The sequence below is a fragment of the Carcharhinus amblyrhynchos genome, chromosome 14 (genome assembly GCF_965287045.1).
Source record: "Carcharhinus amblyrhynchos chromosome 14, sCarAmb.v2.hapA, whole genome shotgun sequence".
NCBI classification, from domain to species: domain Eukaryota; kingdom Metazoa; phylum Chordata; class Chondrichthyes; order Carcharhiniformes; family Carcharhinidae; genus Carcharhinus; species Carcharhinus amblyrhynchos.
In genome coordinates this window covers 5,396,180-5,411,559 of record NC_137337.1, presented here as the reverse complement: position 1 = coordinate 5,411,559, position 15,380 = coordinate 5,396,180, and the positions used below count along the sequence as shown (strand labels likewise).

The 15,380-nt window shown below is 44.4% G+C and overlaps 1 protein-coding gene across 2 annotated transcripts; it reads right to left on the bottom strand.

Annotated features, from left to right (window-relative positions):
- Nucleotides 1–491: 491 nt before the first annotated feature.
- Nucleotides 492–14,593, bottom strand: LOC145352400 (G-protein coupled receptor 68-like). Of its 2 annotated transcripts, none has more exons than XM_080202194.1 (2): nucleotides 14,251–14,593; nucleotides 492–1,703 (listed from the first exon to the last, which is right to left on the bottom strand). In XM_080202194.1, exon 2 carries the CDS (start codon nucleotides 1,564–1,566, stop codon nucleotides 526–528), a length of 1,041 nt encoding a protein of 346 aa, XP_080058320.1. In that variant the 5' UTR covers nucleotides 1,567–1,703; nucleotides 14,251–14,593; the 3' UTR covers nucleotides 492–525. The 2 variants fall into 2 exon arrangements, with proteins under 2 accessions (XP_080058320.1, XP_080058321.1); XM_080202195.1 differs by lacking the exon at nucleotides 14,251–14,593 and adding an exon at nucleotides 4,878–4,890.
- Nucleotides 14,594–15,380: the final 787 nt, after the last annotated feature.

The following is a 15,380-nucleotide window of genomic DNA, read 5'->3' as shown; positions in this document are numbered from 1 at the left end:
CGTCCCCATTATACAGCCCGTCCCCATTATACTCTCCATGCCTATTGTACCCCCGTCCTCATTATAGCCCTGTTCCTTGGGGACTCGGTTAGCTCAGTCGGTTGGGTAGCTGGATTATGATGCAGAGCAACGCCAGCAGCATGGGTTTAATTCCCATTCCAGTTGAGGTTATTCACGAAGGCCCCACCTTCTCAATCTTGCTTCCCACCTGAAGTGTTCTAACCCTCAGGTTAAAATCTCCACCAGTCAGCTTTCTCCCTGAAAGGGGAGAGCTGCCTATGGCCATTTGGAACTATGGTGACTTTACCTTACCTTTTACCTTTACATCCTGGCCTGATTGGACACACGTGCACAGATATTGTACACAGATAGCACACTGCCCCCCCTCCAACAAACACAGATCGATAAGTTCAAACAGTCCTTGGAATGTGCCTCTTTTACACATCACACTTTGTCTGTTGACCTTTACACATCTAAATACATACTTTTTTTTACTGATATCCCATCAGAGGTTTTGTTAGCGAATCATGCATTTGTTGAACTCTGGTAATTGTTTTCTTCCGTTTTTTCGAGTCTTTGCGATATCAGACTTATTCTGGCCGTAGCTGGTGAATTGGCCTTCATCTCCACGTTCTGAATTTCTTTCCTTCTTTTGCAAGGAAAGAGGTTTGTAATAGGATCCAGGAACCTGCCTAACCAGCCCTGTGAACTCGGCGATATGAAACAGTACAAGATAGGATCAGCTAGACAGTTTAAACTCGTCAGCAGAAGTCCAAAATGGTAAGCCTCAAAAACTGCATCTGCAAATTTACAGTCATACTCAGATATGGTCCGGACCATCAAGAAAATGTGATAAGGAACAAAGCAAGCGAGGAAAATGATGATTGTCGCAGACACCAACTTTTTAATTCTTAATTTCCGCTGTCTTTCAAGCCCATGGCTGTTGTGGACAACCACCAGCACCCTGTAGTAAGAGTAGATTAATAAAACTAAAGGGAGGAAGAAGCCAGCAGACAACTTGTAAATATTTAAATATCTGTCCTCTGTCTGCATGGGATATTGTTCAAAACACAAGGTATCATTCTCCTTGTCTTTACTGAGAACCTGGGAGTGGATGTAAAAGCTGCAGACAGGTATCTCCTTGAGCCAGGTGACAGCACTGATCAACACAGCAGCCTTCCTGGTGTGTAAGAATTTAAATTTCATTGGGTAGGCCACGACGAGGAAGCGATTAATGGAGATGAAACAGAGGAAGCAAATACTGATGTAGATATTCTGGTAGAGGAACATACCACTGAGAATGCAGAGTGCCCTAGAGAGGACCCAGTCATCGTGCTGTAGCATATACTGAACCCATAACGGCAAGGAAATGAGGTACAACAGGTCTGAGATGGTGAGATTGCAGAGATAGATTCCCAGCTCGTTCCTCTGTCTGATCTGCAGGTAGCTGTGATACAGGGACAGCAGGTTAGTTGGCAGGCCGATGATGAAGACAACACTGTAAACAATGGGAAATAGGATCTGATGGATGCTGTGGTCGACCGTACAGTTGCTTATGTTGGTCATTATTGAACACAAGACTGGAACCTTTTTAAAAAAATGAACTTAATTTCGCGCTGGTTTCCTGGCAACAGTCTTGTGTTTAGTATCAAAATTGTCCTGATAATTTGCCCTTTATTTCCTCTTTATTGAAAGTTGTCTGGCTGGAAAACAAAAAAAAAGAGAAGCTGTGAAACAACTTAATACTTCGCAATTTTGATGACTTGTCAATTATTAAGTGGCTCTCTGCTGTTGCCACATTGTGTTAACAGGATTCATTTTGGAGAAGAGACATTACGAGATTAGCTCAGCTTTTTAATCAAATACTGTATTGATCTATTGAAATATTCTTTATTGATTTCACTCAACCTGACAACATGGATGCAGAATACAGTTGCTCTTTCATTTTTATTGAGTACATTAAGGAGACATGTGGGTGAATTTTATGCCTCCAACCCAGTGTATTTGAAGGTGGGTGTGGACACGTAAATCCAGTGCCCTACCTTTCCACCCAACCTCAGGCTATCCCACATATTAGTGGTGTTGGTAAGATGGCAAGCAGCTGCCTGCCCATAGGCTTACTGAGGTCCTTGTGGGCCTCATGCCACCTCTGCTGCAATTTTTCAATCTGTGAGGGAAAGGCGGAAGGACTGGAACTAGAACCATTGAACCATAGAACACTACAGCACAGAAACAGGCCCTTTGGCCCCTCTTGGCTGTGCTGAACCATTTTTCTGCCTAGTCCCACTGACCTGCATCTGGACCATATCCCTCCACACCCCTCTCATCCAAGTGCCTGTCCAAGTTTTTCTTAAATGTTAAAAGTGAGCCTGCATTCACCACTTCATCTGGCAGCTCATTCCACACTCCCACCACTCTTTGTGTGAAGAATCCCCCCCTAATATTCCCTTTAAACTTTTCCTCCTTCACCCTTAGTCCATGTGCTCTAGTTTTTTTTTCTCCCCTAGCCTCAGTGGAAAAAGCCTGCTTGCAAACACTCTGCCTATACCCATCATAATTTTATACACCTCTATTGAATCTTCCCTCATTCTTCTACGCTCCAGGGAATAAAGTCCTAACCAATTCAACCTTTCACTGGATGAGGCAGGAAAAGTGAATACCTCCTTTCAGGGGGTACCTGTGCCTATCAGGGTATCCCTCCTTTCCCCTCACCTCCTGGCCTCTCTCTAACACTCTCCTTTACCCGCCTCCCATCCACTCACTGGGGTCTACCAGCTGTGCACATCCAGAGTTGTCGGTGCAGTATGTACCTCCCTTCTTTGTGGGTTCTGGTTGAAATCTCAGCAATGGCCATTACCATCCTGTGGCACTACAGGGACTACAGAGCTGTCAGTCAATCAGGTTGCTCGGCGGTTCCCTTTGATAGACAACCCCTGCCCGGCCCCCACATTTTGTAATGTATCACATTCATTTCTACACCACAATATTCAAAACTGCGCAATCCTTTATTTCATTATAGTTCCTTTTTATTTTAATTCTAGCCTGTAACCATATTACATCTTTTGTTTGTATCGTCATCACAATTTGACATTTGCTGCCATGTTGATTTTTCAGTCAACCAATTGGAAGGCGGTGGCACAGTGATATTGTCATTGACAGGTAATCCAGCGCTGCAGGGTAAGGTTCTGATCACCTGGGTTTCAATCCCATCACAGCAGAAGATGAAGTTTAAATTCAATCGATAGAAAATCTGGATTTAAAAACTGGAAACAGTACCATAAAAATCCATCTGGTTCATTAATGCTCTTTGGGAAAGGAAATGTGCCAAGCTACATGTGACTCCAGACCCACACCAGTCTTAAAATACCCTCTGAAATAGCAATAAAAGATGTGCAATAAATGCTGGCCCAGCAAGTGACACCCACATCCCACATAAGAAAAGAAAACTTCTAATATCATGTGGATTTTCGTCTCCCCAGATTCATGTTCATATTGAAAACAAGGTAAATTTTCTAATCTAATTCATTCATTCCCTGGAGATCAAACTTTTCCTTTTTTAAGTCCTACCATCATTCTACAATCTACAGGCGCTCAAAACCCAACCACTTATCAACCAGCGATTAATTCTTGATAAGCTTGTACCTTAGCCTCTTGAACTATTGGATACAGAGGCGTAAGAGCTAGGAATCACTCACTGATTAAACAGTTCAGCCTTAACTATCTAGAGTCTTCAGTACTACTCCAATAACTGGCAAGACATGTTTACCAACACTCTTATCTTCTTGGACAGCTTATAAATTGAAAATTAGTCATCCACTATCATTTGATAGATCCCTTTCTCATGTCTCCTCTCCAGCTCCTATATTTACATTAACCTGCTATTCTTTTCCTCGATTTGAATATGGTCACTGCTCTTCACAACTTTCTTCTCACACTTTCAAACTTTCGACGATAGCGTCTAAGATAATCTTCCCCCTCCCTCAGAGAATGATATAGTACAGAAGGAGGACATTCTACCTGTGGTGATTATTCCTTTGAGGGCAACACAGCAGAGTAAGGATCACATGGCCTGTGTAGCCAATCGGGATACAGTATGGAATCACCCCATGGTGAGAGAGTCTCTTAGGCAAAGAGACATCAAGGTGCTCTATAATTCTTATTAATAAATACTTTTTGTGTTCATTAATGAAATCTGTGAAAATATGCCTTTACACTGCCCCTGTGTGGGGTCTTTGAGAGTGATTTGGCCCACAGCCATATAGCCCTGCAAATTTCTCCCTGCAATTATTTATACAATTCTCTCTTGAGAGTTACTATTGAATCTGCTTCCTCCATGCTCTCAGGCAGTGATAACTGGCCATGTTAAAAAATAATCTTGTTCTTTTTGCCAATTACCTTAAATCATTTTCCTTTAGTTACAAATGCTACCACAGACACAGATATTGCTTAAATGTATATAGTGAACTATTCTAATCACACATTACTGAATATGTGCATGGTTAAATCACATAATCGCAGAAAGAAATAGCAAGTAACATGTGACAAAGCTGTTGGATAGCATGTGTAAGTAGAACTCTCCTGTAATCCTCTATATGGCGATGTGCTCAACAATAAATTACCTAGGCATTTGTTACCACTCATCAAGGTGTGATTGGTAAGTTGTGTTTAGAGGCCAATGACACAACCGTCATTAGAAACAATCTCTCTTCATTTACTCTAGCAAAGCCCTTCATGATGTTGAACACATGCATCAAGGCCTGCATATGTTGCTCATCCTTAATTCTCTGTGAGAAAGTGGTAGTGAGCCACCTTCTTAAACCACAGGATCCTTTACAGGCATCTGCGAAAGTGAGCAGGGCCTCACCCAAAAACAGTACCTTTGACAGTGCAGTGCTCCTTTAGTATTGCATCAGCACAACAGCCCTGAGTGTGGGACTTGAAGCCACGACCTTCTGACTGAAAGATAAGATCAGTGAGTGAGCTCCCAACTGAGCCATGTTTTGATACAAATCTAAAAGAGCCGCCTAAGAGGGTGGGGAGTTTTAATCTAAGGTCTCATCTGAAAGATGGTATCACCAACAGCGCAGCGCTCTCTCAGTGGAAAGTCCACCTGGGTTTTATGCTCACGTTTTGTACGGGCATGTTGCTATTCTGGGAGGTGTCAAAGTCCTAGTGCTGCTTAGGTGGAATAAAAGATTCCCATCATTAATCAAAGAGGAGCAGTAGAGTTCCGGCCTGTCAATAATACTCCCTTAACCAAAAACCCAGCAAAAACAAAAGTGAGCTTATTTATCTCATCTGTTGCTTGTGGGAAATTCCTGCTGCACTTTCCTATTCCTCTTTAATCAGCACTGCCCTTCTCTTTTTCTTCTGTTTATATTTACTGCCTTTTCTTGCTCAGTTGTTAGCCAGTTTCTGTTGCAGTTAATTCTAGAGTTTACTGTGAAATAATTATTTCCAGATCCCTCAATTTATTTCCCACATTCTATGCCTTACAGTTCATGCATGTTAATTTGTTGTTTTAAGCATTATTACTTTATCCTTTTAACTAATGTCACCACTTTCACATCAAAGAATAGAATCATAATCATAGAATCCCAGCAGAGCAGAAGGAAACCATTTGGCTCATCGAGTCTGCACAGACCACAGTCCCACAGGCCTATTCCTGTAATCCCACATATTTACCCTTCTAATCCCCCTGATACTAGGGTCCATTTAGCATGGCCAACCAACCTAACCCACGCTCTTTGGACTGTGGGAGGAAACTGGAGCACCTGGAGGAAACCCACGCAGACACAGGGAGAATGTGCAGGCTCCACACAGACAGTGACCCGAGGCCAGAATTGAACCCGGGTTCATTGAATGATTGCAACACAGAAGCTTATTCAGGCCATCCAGTTCATGTTGGTTCTCTGTGAGGCCAATTTAGCTAGCTCCACACCATGTTTATATTCAATCCATTTGAATTTCATTACTCAACTCCATATCTCTTTCAAGGCAACTATGGGCAATGAGTGTGGACAAAAATTAGATCAAATTTATAACTCAACTGGAGATGCAGCCCAAGCTCAGCCATGATCATGTTGAATGGTGGAGCAGGTTTGATGGGCTGAATGGTCTCCTTCTGCTCCTATTTCTTGTGTTCTTGTGCTAACTGGTCCATGCTGGTGTTTATACTCCACAGGAGCCAACTGCCACTCATCCTCACTTCACCCATCAACATTCCTTTCTTCTCCTCACTTCCTCATCTATCTACCTAGCTTCCTCTTAAAAGAAACTTACAAAATGATACAAGTTTACAAAATTATGAGAGGTTTGGATAGAGTGGATAGTCGTGAGTCTTTTCCCCAGGGTAGAACTGTCAATTACTACGGGACATTGGTTTAAAGTAAAAGGAGGAAAGTTTAAAGGAGATGTGAGAGGCATGTTTTTTACACAGAGGGTGTTAAGTGCCTGGAATGCACTGCCGGAGGAGGTGGTAGAAGCAGATACAATAGCAGTGTTTCATAGAATCCTAAGCGCAGAAGGAGGCCATTCGGTCCATCAAGCCTGCACCGACCACAATCCCACCCCGGCCTTATCCCCATTTACTCTAGTTAGTTCCCTAACACTAAGGGAGAATTTAACCTGGCCAGTCCACCTAACCCGCACATCTTTGGACTCTGGGAGGAAACCAGAGTACCCAGAGGAAACCCATACAGACAATGTGCAAACTCCACACGGACAGTGACCGAAGCCAGGTGTCAAACCTGGGTCCCTGGCACTGTGAAGCAGCAATGCTAATCACTGTGCCACCATGCCACCTCTTTAAGAAGCATCTTGACAGAAACATGATTAGGCAGGGAATGGAGGGGTACAAACTGCGTAGAGGCAAAGGGTCTTTAGTTTAGAAAGGCATCATGTGTCAGCACAGACTTGGTGGGCCAAAGGGCCTGTTCCTGTGTGCTGTCCTGTTCTTTGTTTTTTACAAATCCATGCTATTCACCTTGACAAATCCAAGTGGAGGCAAATGCCACCAGTGCAGCCGGGGGAATTTAAATTCAGTTAGTTAAATAAATCTGGAATAAAGAGGTATAAAAGGATGTCCTGTGGTGCATTGTGTAGTGTCCCTCTCTCTGAGCCAGAACCTTCAGTTTTGAGTGTCACTCCAAGACTTATGGACTAAATCCTCCCAATGCATGCCAATGGCAAGTGGTAGGAATTGGAAAGGTTGCTGGTCAGTCATGTAACGGAAAGAAATTATAATCTCTTCCATCACAATCCATGGCTTCAATCCACAGATCCAATGGAATCTACAATTGGATGTTGTCACAGCAATTTGGACTCTTTGGGGGCTGGTTGGCTCAGGTGGCTAGATGGATTTGATCTGGATTCGGGACCTGCTTTTTTGCTGATGCTGTGGAACTGAAGAAGAAAGAGCTAGTCTTAATAGAATAGAAGAATCATAGAATCCCTACAGTACAGAAAGAGGCCATTCGGCCCATCGAGCCTGCACTGACAAAAATCCCACCTTATGTCCGTTACCCCACAAGTTTATCCTGCTAATCTCCCCGAAACTAGGGTCAATTTAGCATGGCCAATGCACCTACCCCACACATCTTCACATTGTGACAGGAAACCGGAGCACCTGGAGAAAACCCACACAGACACAGGGAGAACGTGCAGACTCCACACAGACAATGATCCAAGTGGGAATCGAACCCGGGTCCCTGGCGCTGTGAGGCAGCAGTGTTAACCACTGTGCCACCCAGTAACAGTGAGATAGTTGCAAAAACCCATCTGGTGCCTTTAGGAAAGTAAATCTGCCATCCTTACCCCAGCCTGGGTGACTCCAGATCTCTTGAAACGGCCAAGCAAATCGCTCAGTTATTTAAAACCCTTATGGAAATCTATCATTCTCATAGACTGCAGCTGTGCAAAGAAAAGCAACCAATATTTCCAAAGCAATTAGGAATGGACACAAAATCCTGACCTGGCCAATGACACCCACATCCTGTGAATGAATAAAAACAAAATTCTAACCACCCATTAAAAATGAATCAATTGACTTTGCAATGCCCTGAGGTTGTGACTGCCTTTATAAATGCAAGTTTGAGTTATGATCAAATCTATATCTTTGATCTTTGTCAGTTTCCCCTTTGTTTCGCTCAGTTTATTTCCTGATGAAAGAAGTTAACTAAACATTAACACATCCTCCCCACCTCTCAGTAACCGACAGCAATGCTGTATTTCCAGTTCTTTCCATTATTATTTCTTTCCTTTTACAATCAACTGGGTGGCACAGTGGTTAGCACTGCTGCCTCACAGCGCCAGGGTCCCAGGTTCAATTCCGGCCTTGGGTCACTGTCTGTGCGGAGTCTGCACATTCTCCCCGTGTCTGTGTGGATTTTCCTCTGGGTGCCCCGATTTCCTCCCACAGTCCAAAGTTGTGTGGGTTAGGTTGATTGGTCATGCTAAATTGACCCTAGTTTCAGGGAGATTAGTAGGAGAAATGCGTGAGGCTACAGGATTAGGACCTGGGTAGAATTGTCATTGGTACAGATTCGATGGGCGAAATAGCCTCCTTCTGTACAAAGGATTCTATGACTGCACACTGATTAAACTGAGTGTTACTCAGGTGCACAGGAAAGGGAAAGTGAAGGTCTGGAATTAAGAGGTCTGCATTTCTATAGTGCCTTTCCTGACTGCAGGATTTAGCAAAGCATTTTAGATTCAATGGAGCGTGCTTGAAAAACACTCACTGTCGTAACATAGTGACAGTAAGAAGTCTTCACAACACCAGGTTAAAGTCAACAGGTTTATTTTTTGGAAAAGCTTTTGGAGCAGTGCTGCCAAATAAATCTGTGGACTTTAACCCGGTGTTGTGAGGCTTCTTAATGTGCTTACCCCAGTCCAATGCCGGCATCACCACACCATGGTAACGCAGCTATCAATTCATGGCCAGAAAGCCCCCACAAGCAGCAATGAGATACTCTGTTTTTGTGATCTTGTTTGAGGGATAAGTATTGGCCCAGACACTGGGCAGAACTCCCCCTGTCACTCTTCTTTGGAGTAGCATTGTGAAATCTTTTGCACCCACTTCAGAGGGCAGATATATAAAATCAAGTTAATTGTGCATCCAAAAGATGACGCCTCTGGCAAAGCAGCACTCCCTCAGCACTGCATTTGCAAAGTTAGGCCTGGGTTATTATCCTCTAGACTCTGGAATCGGATTCGAAGACATGACTTACTTCCAAACCACCCCAAACCCCATCAACATGGCCCCCCCGCTCCACTCCCCCTCCTGCTGGGTGGCTCTGATTGTATAAAGTTTGGCTGTTACTGAAACATGTCCAGTAGTTTGTGGAGTTGTGGCCTCTGAAATGTAGGAAAGAAGATAAAAGGGAGGAAAGAGATTGAGAGGGAGAAAAGAGATCATTTCTGGAGCATGCTGTCTTAATATATCGCATCACTGTGCGTCATTCTCCCAATGACTGTGTGGGTTTCCTCCCACAGTCCAAAGATGTGCAGGTTAGATGAATTTGCCATGCTAAATTGCCCCTTGGTGTCCCAAGATGTGAAGATTAGGTGAATGGGGATGGGATGGGCCTGGGTGGGATACTCTTTCAGAGAATCAGTGCAGGCTCGATGGGCCAAATGGTCTCCTTCTGCACTGTAGGGATTCTATGATTCTATCATTAAACCTTGCAGCTAACACTTGACGGAAAGCCTGGTACTACTGAAGGTAAAAACAAAACTGTCTACGTCAATGGCAGAATGGAAGATAACCTACCAAAGGCAATGGATATCTAGAAACAGGTTAACAACTGCTGAAAGGAATATTTATTATTCATTCATTAAAATAAATGCTACTTAAGCATTTAAATTAAAATTCTCAACTGACGTGCGGCATAGTTATCTAATTAGCCTGTTCAGTAAACAGATAATTACTTGTGTCTGTAGCGTCCTTGTCAGGTCAAAGTCCCACGTGGCTTTACACAAGTTACCTTATCAAAGAGTTTTTTTTTAATATATTGCCCAGATCCCAGGGATAAATGAAATATAGACAGTAAATGCTGGGGAAACTCAGCAGATCTGACAGCATCTGTGGAGAGAGAATAGAGCCAACGTTTTGATTCTGGATGCCTCTTCATCAGAGTTATCATGTCATAAAAGAAAATTACAGGAGGCTTCAGGTTTAAGTCACTACCAGTCAGCTCTGCCTCTCAAAGGATTGAGCAGCTGCTGGTTATCTGAGTGTGTGGCAACTTTATGCTACTGAGAGAGTGCTGCCCTGGTGAAGGTGCTGTCCCTCTGATGACATAGTGAATGAGGCTCTGTCACCTGGCTGCTTGAGTGGGTGTAAAAGATCCCCTGGCGCATTTCCATGGAGCGAAGGGGAGTTCTCCCTCACGTCCTGGTCAATATCGATCCCTCAATTAACATAAAAAAGACATGACTACCTAGTCATGATCACACTGCTGTTGTGGCAGCTTGCTGTGTGAAAACTGGCTGCTGTATTTCCTACATTACGTGGAGATGCTGGTGTTGGGCTGGGGTAAATACAGTAAGAAATCTCACAACACCAGGTTAAAGTCAGGTGTGTGGAAAGCTCTGATCAGAGAAGGGCATATAAAGGCACACACAGTTTACGGAGTACTGTATTCCACACACCTGACGAAGAAACAGCGTTTCTGAAAGCTTGTGGGTTTACTATTAAAAAAATTGGTTGGACTTTAACCTGGTGTTGTGAGACTTCTTACTGTGTTTCCTACATTACAACAGTGACAATGCTTCATTGACTGTAAAGCCTTTGAGACATTATTGGGAGCAGGCTTGAGGGGATCATGTTGCCTACTTCTCCTGAGCATCCCAATTATTACGCTTAGTGAAATGAACCGGCCTAGTGCAGTCTGGAGACCAATTCTGCAACACCCACTGTCTGACTGTGCTCAGTCAATGGAGCAATGGTAAAGAGCCTGACTGTGCCGTGTTTGATGCTATGATGTAAACTGGGAGTCTAGTTTATAGAGTGTTTATCAAAGAAAGTTCTCATGTCTGACAGTGCCCCTGGCTGTACAGAATAATGATTGTATTGGCACCAGACCGTTGGTCCAAGCCAAAAGCAACTGAAATATTTTAGATGAAATATTGAATGCTTTGTGTAATGAAAGGCAATAATTGTTGCCATATTTGCAAGTTACTCAGACAATAAGCAAAGCTGGATCTGGGGGTGGTTTAATTACAGAGCTCTGCTGGTTACGATTAGGATAGGCAATGAGCTGACTGCAGAGTCGATGACTCGCAGGAGAATCATCCAGCAATCGCTTAGACTTTTTAAGTTACTTCACATTTCCTTTGATGCCTTAACCTTCAGGGAATATGGTTGGTTTTGAAAATAATTTCATTCAGTCTATAATTGCTCCGTGGTGGTTTACTTAAGGAAAGGTACAACCCAACATGATCATTAACAGTCTGGATCACCAGCTTCGAGGTTCAATTGCCTGGTGCCATGGTAAACAAATAGCTAAAGGGGGCATGGGGGGGGTAAAGAAAAGAGATGGTAGGGGGCTGAGGTGGGGGTGAATTATTTATAAATCATTCCAAGTTCAACTCTCTTCCTCATGATGTGTTTCATGGTTTTTTTTCTCTATTATTCAGCCAGCTGTCCCTGGCAGGAGGGATAGTTCATTTTGAGGCCTGTTTGAGGCTTCAGGTATATACCCGAATTAATGTCCTGCTATAGATCCCTAACTCTGGGCTGCAACAGTGTTGGGCCAAAGATTGTCCCTGGCTCGAGTTCAGGATCTCAGCATTGTTTTACAGCTTGAAATCCTAATTTGCCCCAAGTCTGCTTCAGCTGCCATCCCACTTCTCTCTGACCTGTATGAGCTCCTGATGTGGCAATGCCTCCATTTCTAAACATCATCATTGCTTTCAAATCCTCAGCAAAATTCCATAATCTCCTCCAGCCCACAACCCTCCAACTCCATAACCTAATCCAGCCCTACAACCCTCCCAACTCTGTAACCTCCTCCAGCCCAAAACCCTCCAAGCATGTAACCTACTCCAGCCCTACAACCCCCCTGCCACCAATTCCATAACCACATCCAGCAACAACAATCCCACCCAGGCCCTATGCCCATAACCCCACACATTTACCCCATTAATTCCTCTAACCTACGCAACATGGGACATCAAGGGGCAATTTAGCATGGCCAATCCACCTAACCCGCACATCTTTGTGTGGAAGAAACTGGAGCACCTGGAGGAAAACCATGCAGACATGGGGAGAATGTGCAGAATCCATGCAGACAGTGACCCAAGCCAGGAATTGAACCCAGCAACATTGATGGCTGTGCCTTCAGCTGCCTGAATCCTAAGCTCTGAAATTTCCTCCCTAAACCTCCCCCTCTCTGTCTCCCCCCGTCCCATAAGCTGTTCTTTAAAAACTTACTCTTTTGACCAAACATGACCTAATATTTCCTCAAGTGGCTCTGTGTTATATTTAAGCTCACGCTGCTCCTTTGAAGTGTCTTGGAATTTTTGCCATGTTAAAGATGCTATTAAAATGCAATTTCTTGTTGCCTTGGAGCCCAGGGCTGCAGTTCTGCTCCACAGACATTCACAAAAGTAATTTTGTTTTTGGCTTCATCTTCACCATTGACTGGTTCAGATTGCAGTTTCCTCAATAGACCATCCAAAATGTATGACGGCCTCTTCCTACTTTATAAGACTCACTTTTGAATGGTTTAAGAAACATAAGACTTGCATTTTTATTCCCTTTTCACAAACACCAGATGTCCCAAAGTGCTTGCGAGTCAGCGAGGTACACGGGCAGTTTAAGCACACAGCAAGCTCCAGCCTTGAGATAAATGGCCGGACAATTTATTTTATCAATGTTTCTTCCAACAGATGGCAGGTTCTGTGGTGCAGCACTCCCTCGGTATTGGACCAGGAGTGCCAGACTAGAATATGTACTCTCGAGTTGGTGTGGAATTTCCAACCCATAACCTTCTGACTAAGGATGAGAAAGTGTAATTATCAAGCCACAGCTGACACCCACAATTAAACCATTTTCTAACAACAGATACGTAGAGACTAAGTGATGGGTTGCCTTATTATCCATTTCGGCAGAAAGGCTCACTCCCTAGCTTCACAATAGCCAACTGGATAAATTAGAAAAATGTCACTCAAGCAAAGGTCTTTTAGCTGTCAAGTCTATTCCTGTCACTCGGTGAACTCCACGCTCTCGCATTCCAATAGAATATTCTGTAGGAATGTGCAGTATTTAAAAGCCATAGAATTATAAACACAACAGAAAATGCTGGAAATACCCAGCAGGTCTGGCCGCATCTGGAGTTAAGGGAATTAGGGGTTATGGGGAGAAAGCGGGAAAGTGGAACTGATCCACTTCAGATCAGCCATGATCTTATCGAATGGCGGGGCAGGCTCGAAGGGCTAGATGGCCTACTCCTGCTCCTATTTCTTATGTTCTTATGGAGTTAATGTGTCAATGAGTGGTTAGGATCTGGAATGTACTGTCTGAGAGTGCGGTGGAGACCGGGTGTGTAGGGCATTCAGAGGGGAATTGTGTTGTTATCTGAAAAGAAAGGATCCGCAGGACAGTAAGGAAAAGACAGGGATGCGGCCCTTGGTGGATTGCTCCTTCAGACAGTCACAAGGGGCCGAACAGCCTCCTCATCTTGTAAGTATTCTGTGATTTTTATGAAAGGTTCTGATGGAAGGCTTTCGATCTGAAACGCGGCTCTCCGCAGATGCTGCCTGACCCGCTGCAGTTTCTGTTTTTATTTCAGAGTTCCAGAGGTTTTGGCAGATTTAAACCCAGGCGCTGCCGAGGTTTCTCACTTAATGCAAGAACACAAATGAAGCTGGGATCGCCTGTTCTCTCCCAGCGCACTGCCTGAAACACCACACTGACAGGGGTAAAACAAAACGGTTTGGAAGGAGCTCCTTTTCAATTCTCCCTGCTCATTGGAGCAGGTCGGAACAAGATTTACAGTAGAATATAGTCTCAGCCCGCAGTCAGAGTGAAACCTCAACCTTCTGAGTAGGAAGATTTATCTGATCGCATTGTGCTAACCTTTGAACACTCTCACCTCTCTACCTTTCTCGGGGGATTTAGCCACCCCACCTGTATCCCACTCTCCCCTTCATTGCCTCCCCCCCCACCCCCCCCAAGAATGTCCGCTTTCCTATTTCAGTCGCACATCACAGCAAAAACAAGGAGACCGGGCGAAAAAAACTGACCTGAGGATCACTCGCATTTCTGCATTTTCTCCACCGGTTCCCGTGCAAAGCGAGGGAGAAACACTGATCCTGGGCGCACAGCTGGAGGGGTTAAACAGGGGTCTCACAGCAAACCTGCGAGAGCTGAACAACTGTCCTTGTTTCTGTCTGTCAGCCAGGCAAGAGATAAAACTGCAGTTACAAACTGGGAGAGTTTGCTGGCATTCTCTTGGCGGATCCGGGCTGCTGTTGTGAAGTCTGCCCCAGAGAGAATGGGCGAAGAAGTCAGTCAGCAGAGGGAAGCTTCAGAGAGGAGCTGCTGATTGGGTTGACAGGGCGGACTGAACTGCAAACTAACTGGTGCCTCAGCACAAAAGAGTGCTAAACAGGAGCTGTGTGTGTGGGAAGGGGGAAGGGGCGGTTACTTCTTGCTCATCATAACAGGTAATGGGCAAACGGGGCACCAGAAATGGAAATGGTCATTTCCACCAGCGGTGGCTCTGAGAATGGAGGAACCTTGTCGTTCTGCTGGGCATTTCCAGGAATTTTAAAGGAAGTAAATCAGTCCCACAACATTGCAAAATGACTCAGGACCAACCGGACATGTCAAAGCATTTCAGTATTTCTTTGGAAAGGTAGCCACGGTGTGGAGATGCCGGCGTTGGACTGGGCCATACACAGTGAGAAGGCTCACAGCACCAGGTTAAAGTCCAACAGGTTTATTTGGTATCACGAGCTTTCGGAGCGCTGCCCCAGATCACCTGGTATTGTGAGACTACTTACTTTGAAATGTAGTAACCGCTCTAAGGTAGGAAACAGGGGCAACTGATCTGCGCACAGCTAGATCCCACACTGCGGTACCACCGTAGTGAGCAGATAATCACCTCTTGCAGACACTGATTGAGGGATCAACATTGGTCAGGACACTGGGGAGAACTTCCCTGCTTGCCTTCAAAAATAGTGCCGTGGGATAATTACATCAGACAGATTGGTTTAGCGTCTCAGCCAAAAGACACTAACATTGCAGCACTCCTCCAGCGCTGCACTGGAGTGTCAGCCTCCGTATTTGGATCAAGCCCTGGAGTGGGGCTGGAACCATGTGCCAGCTAAATCCGAGCTGACACAACCCTAATTAGTCCAATTCCATTTAT

Coding starts and splice junctions, on each gene's coding strand:
- LOC145352400 (XM_080202194.1), bottom strand. CDS start 1,566: ATGACCAACATAAGCAACTGTACGGTCGACCACAGCATCCATCAGATC.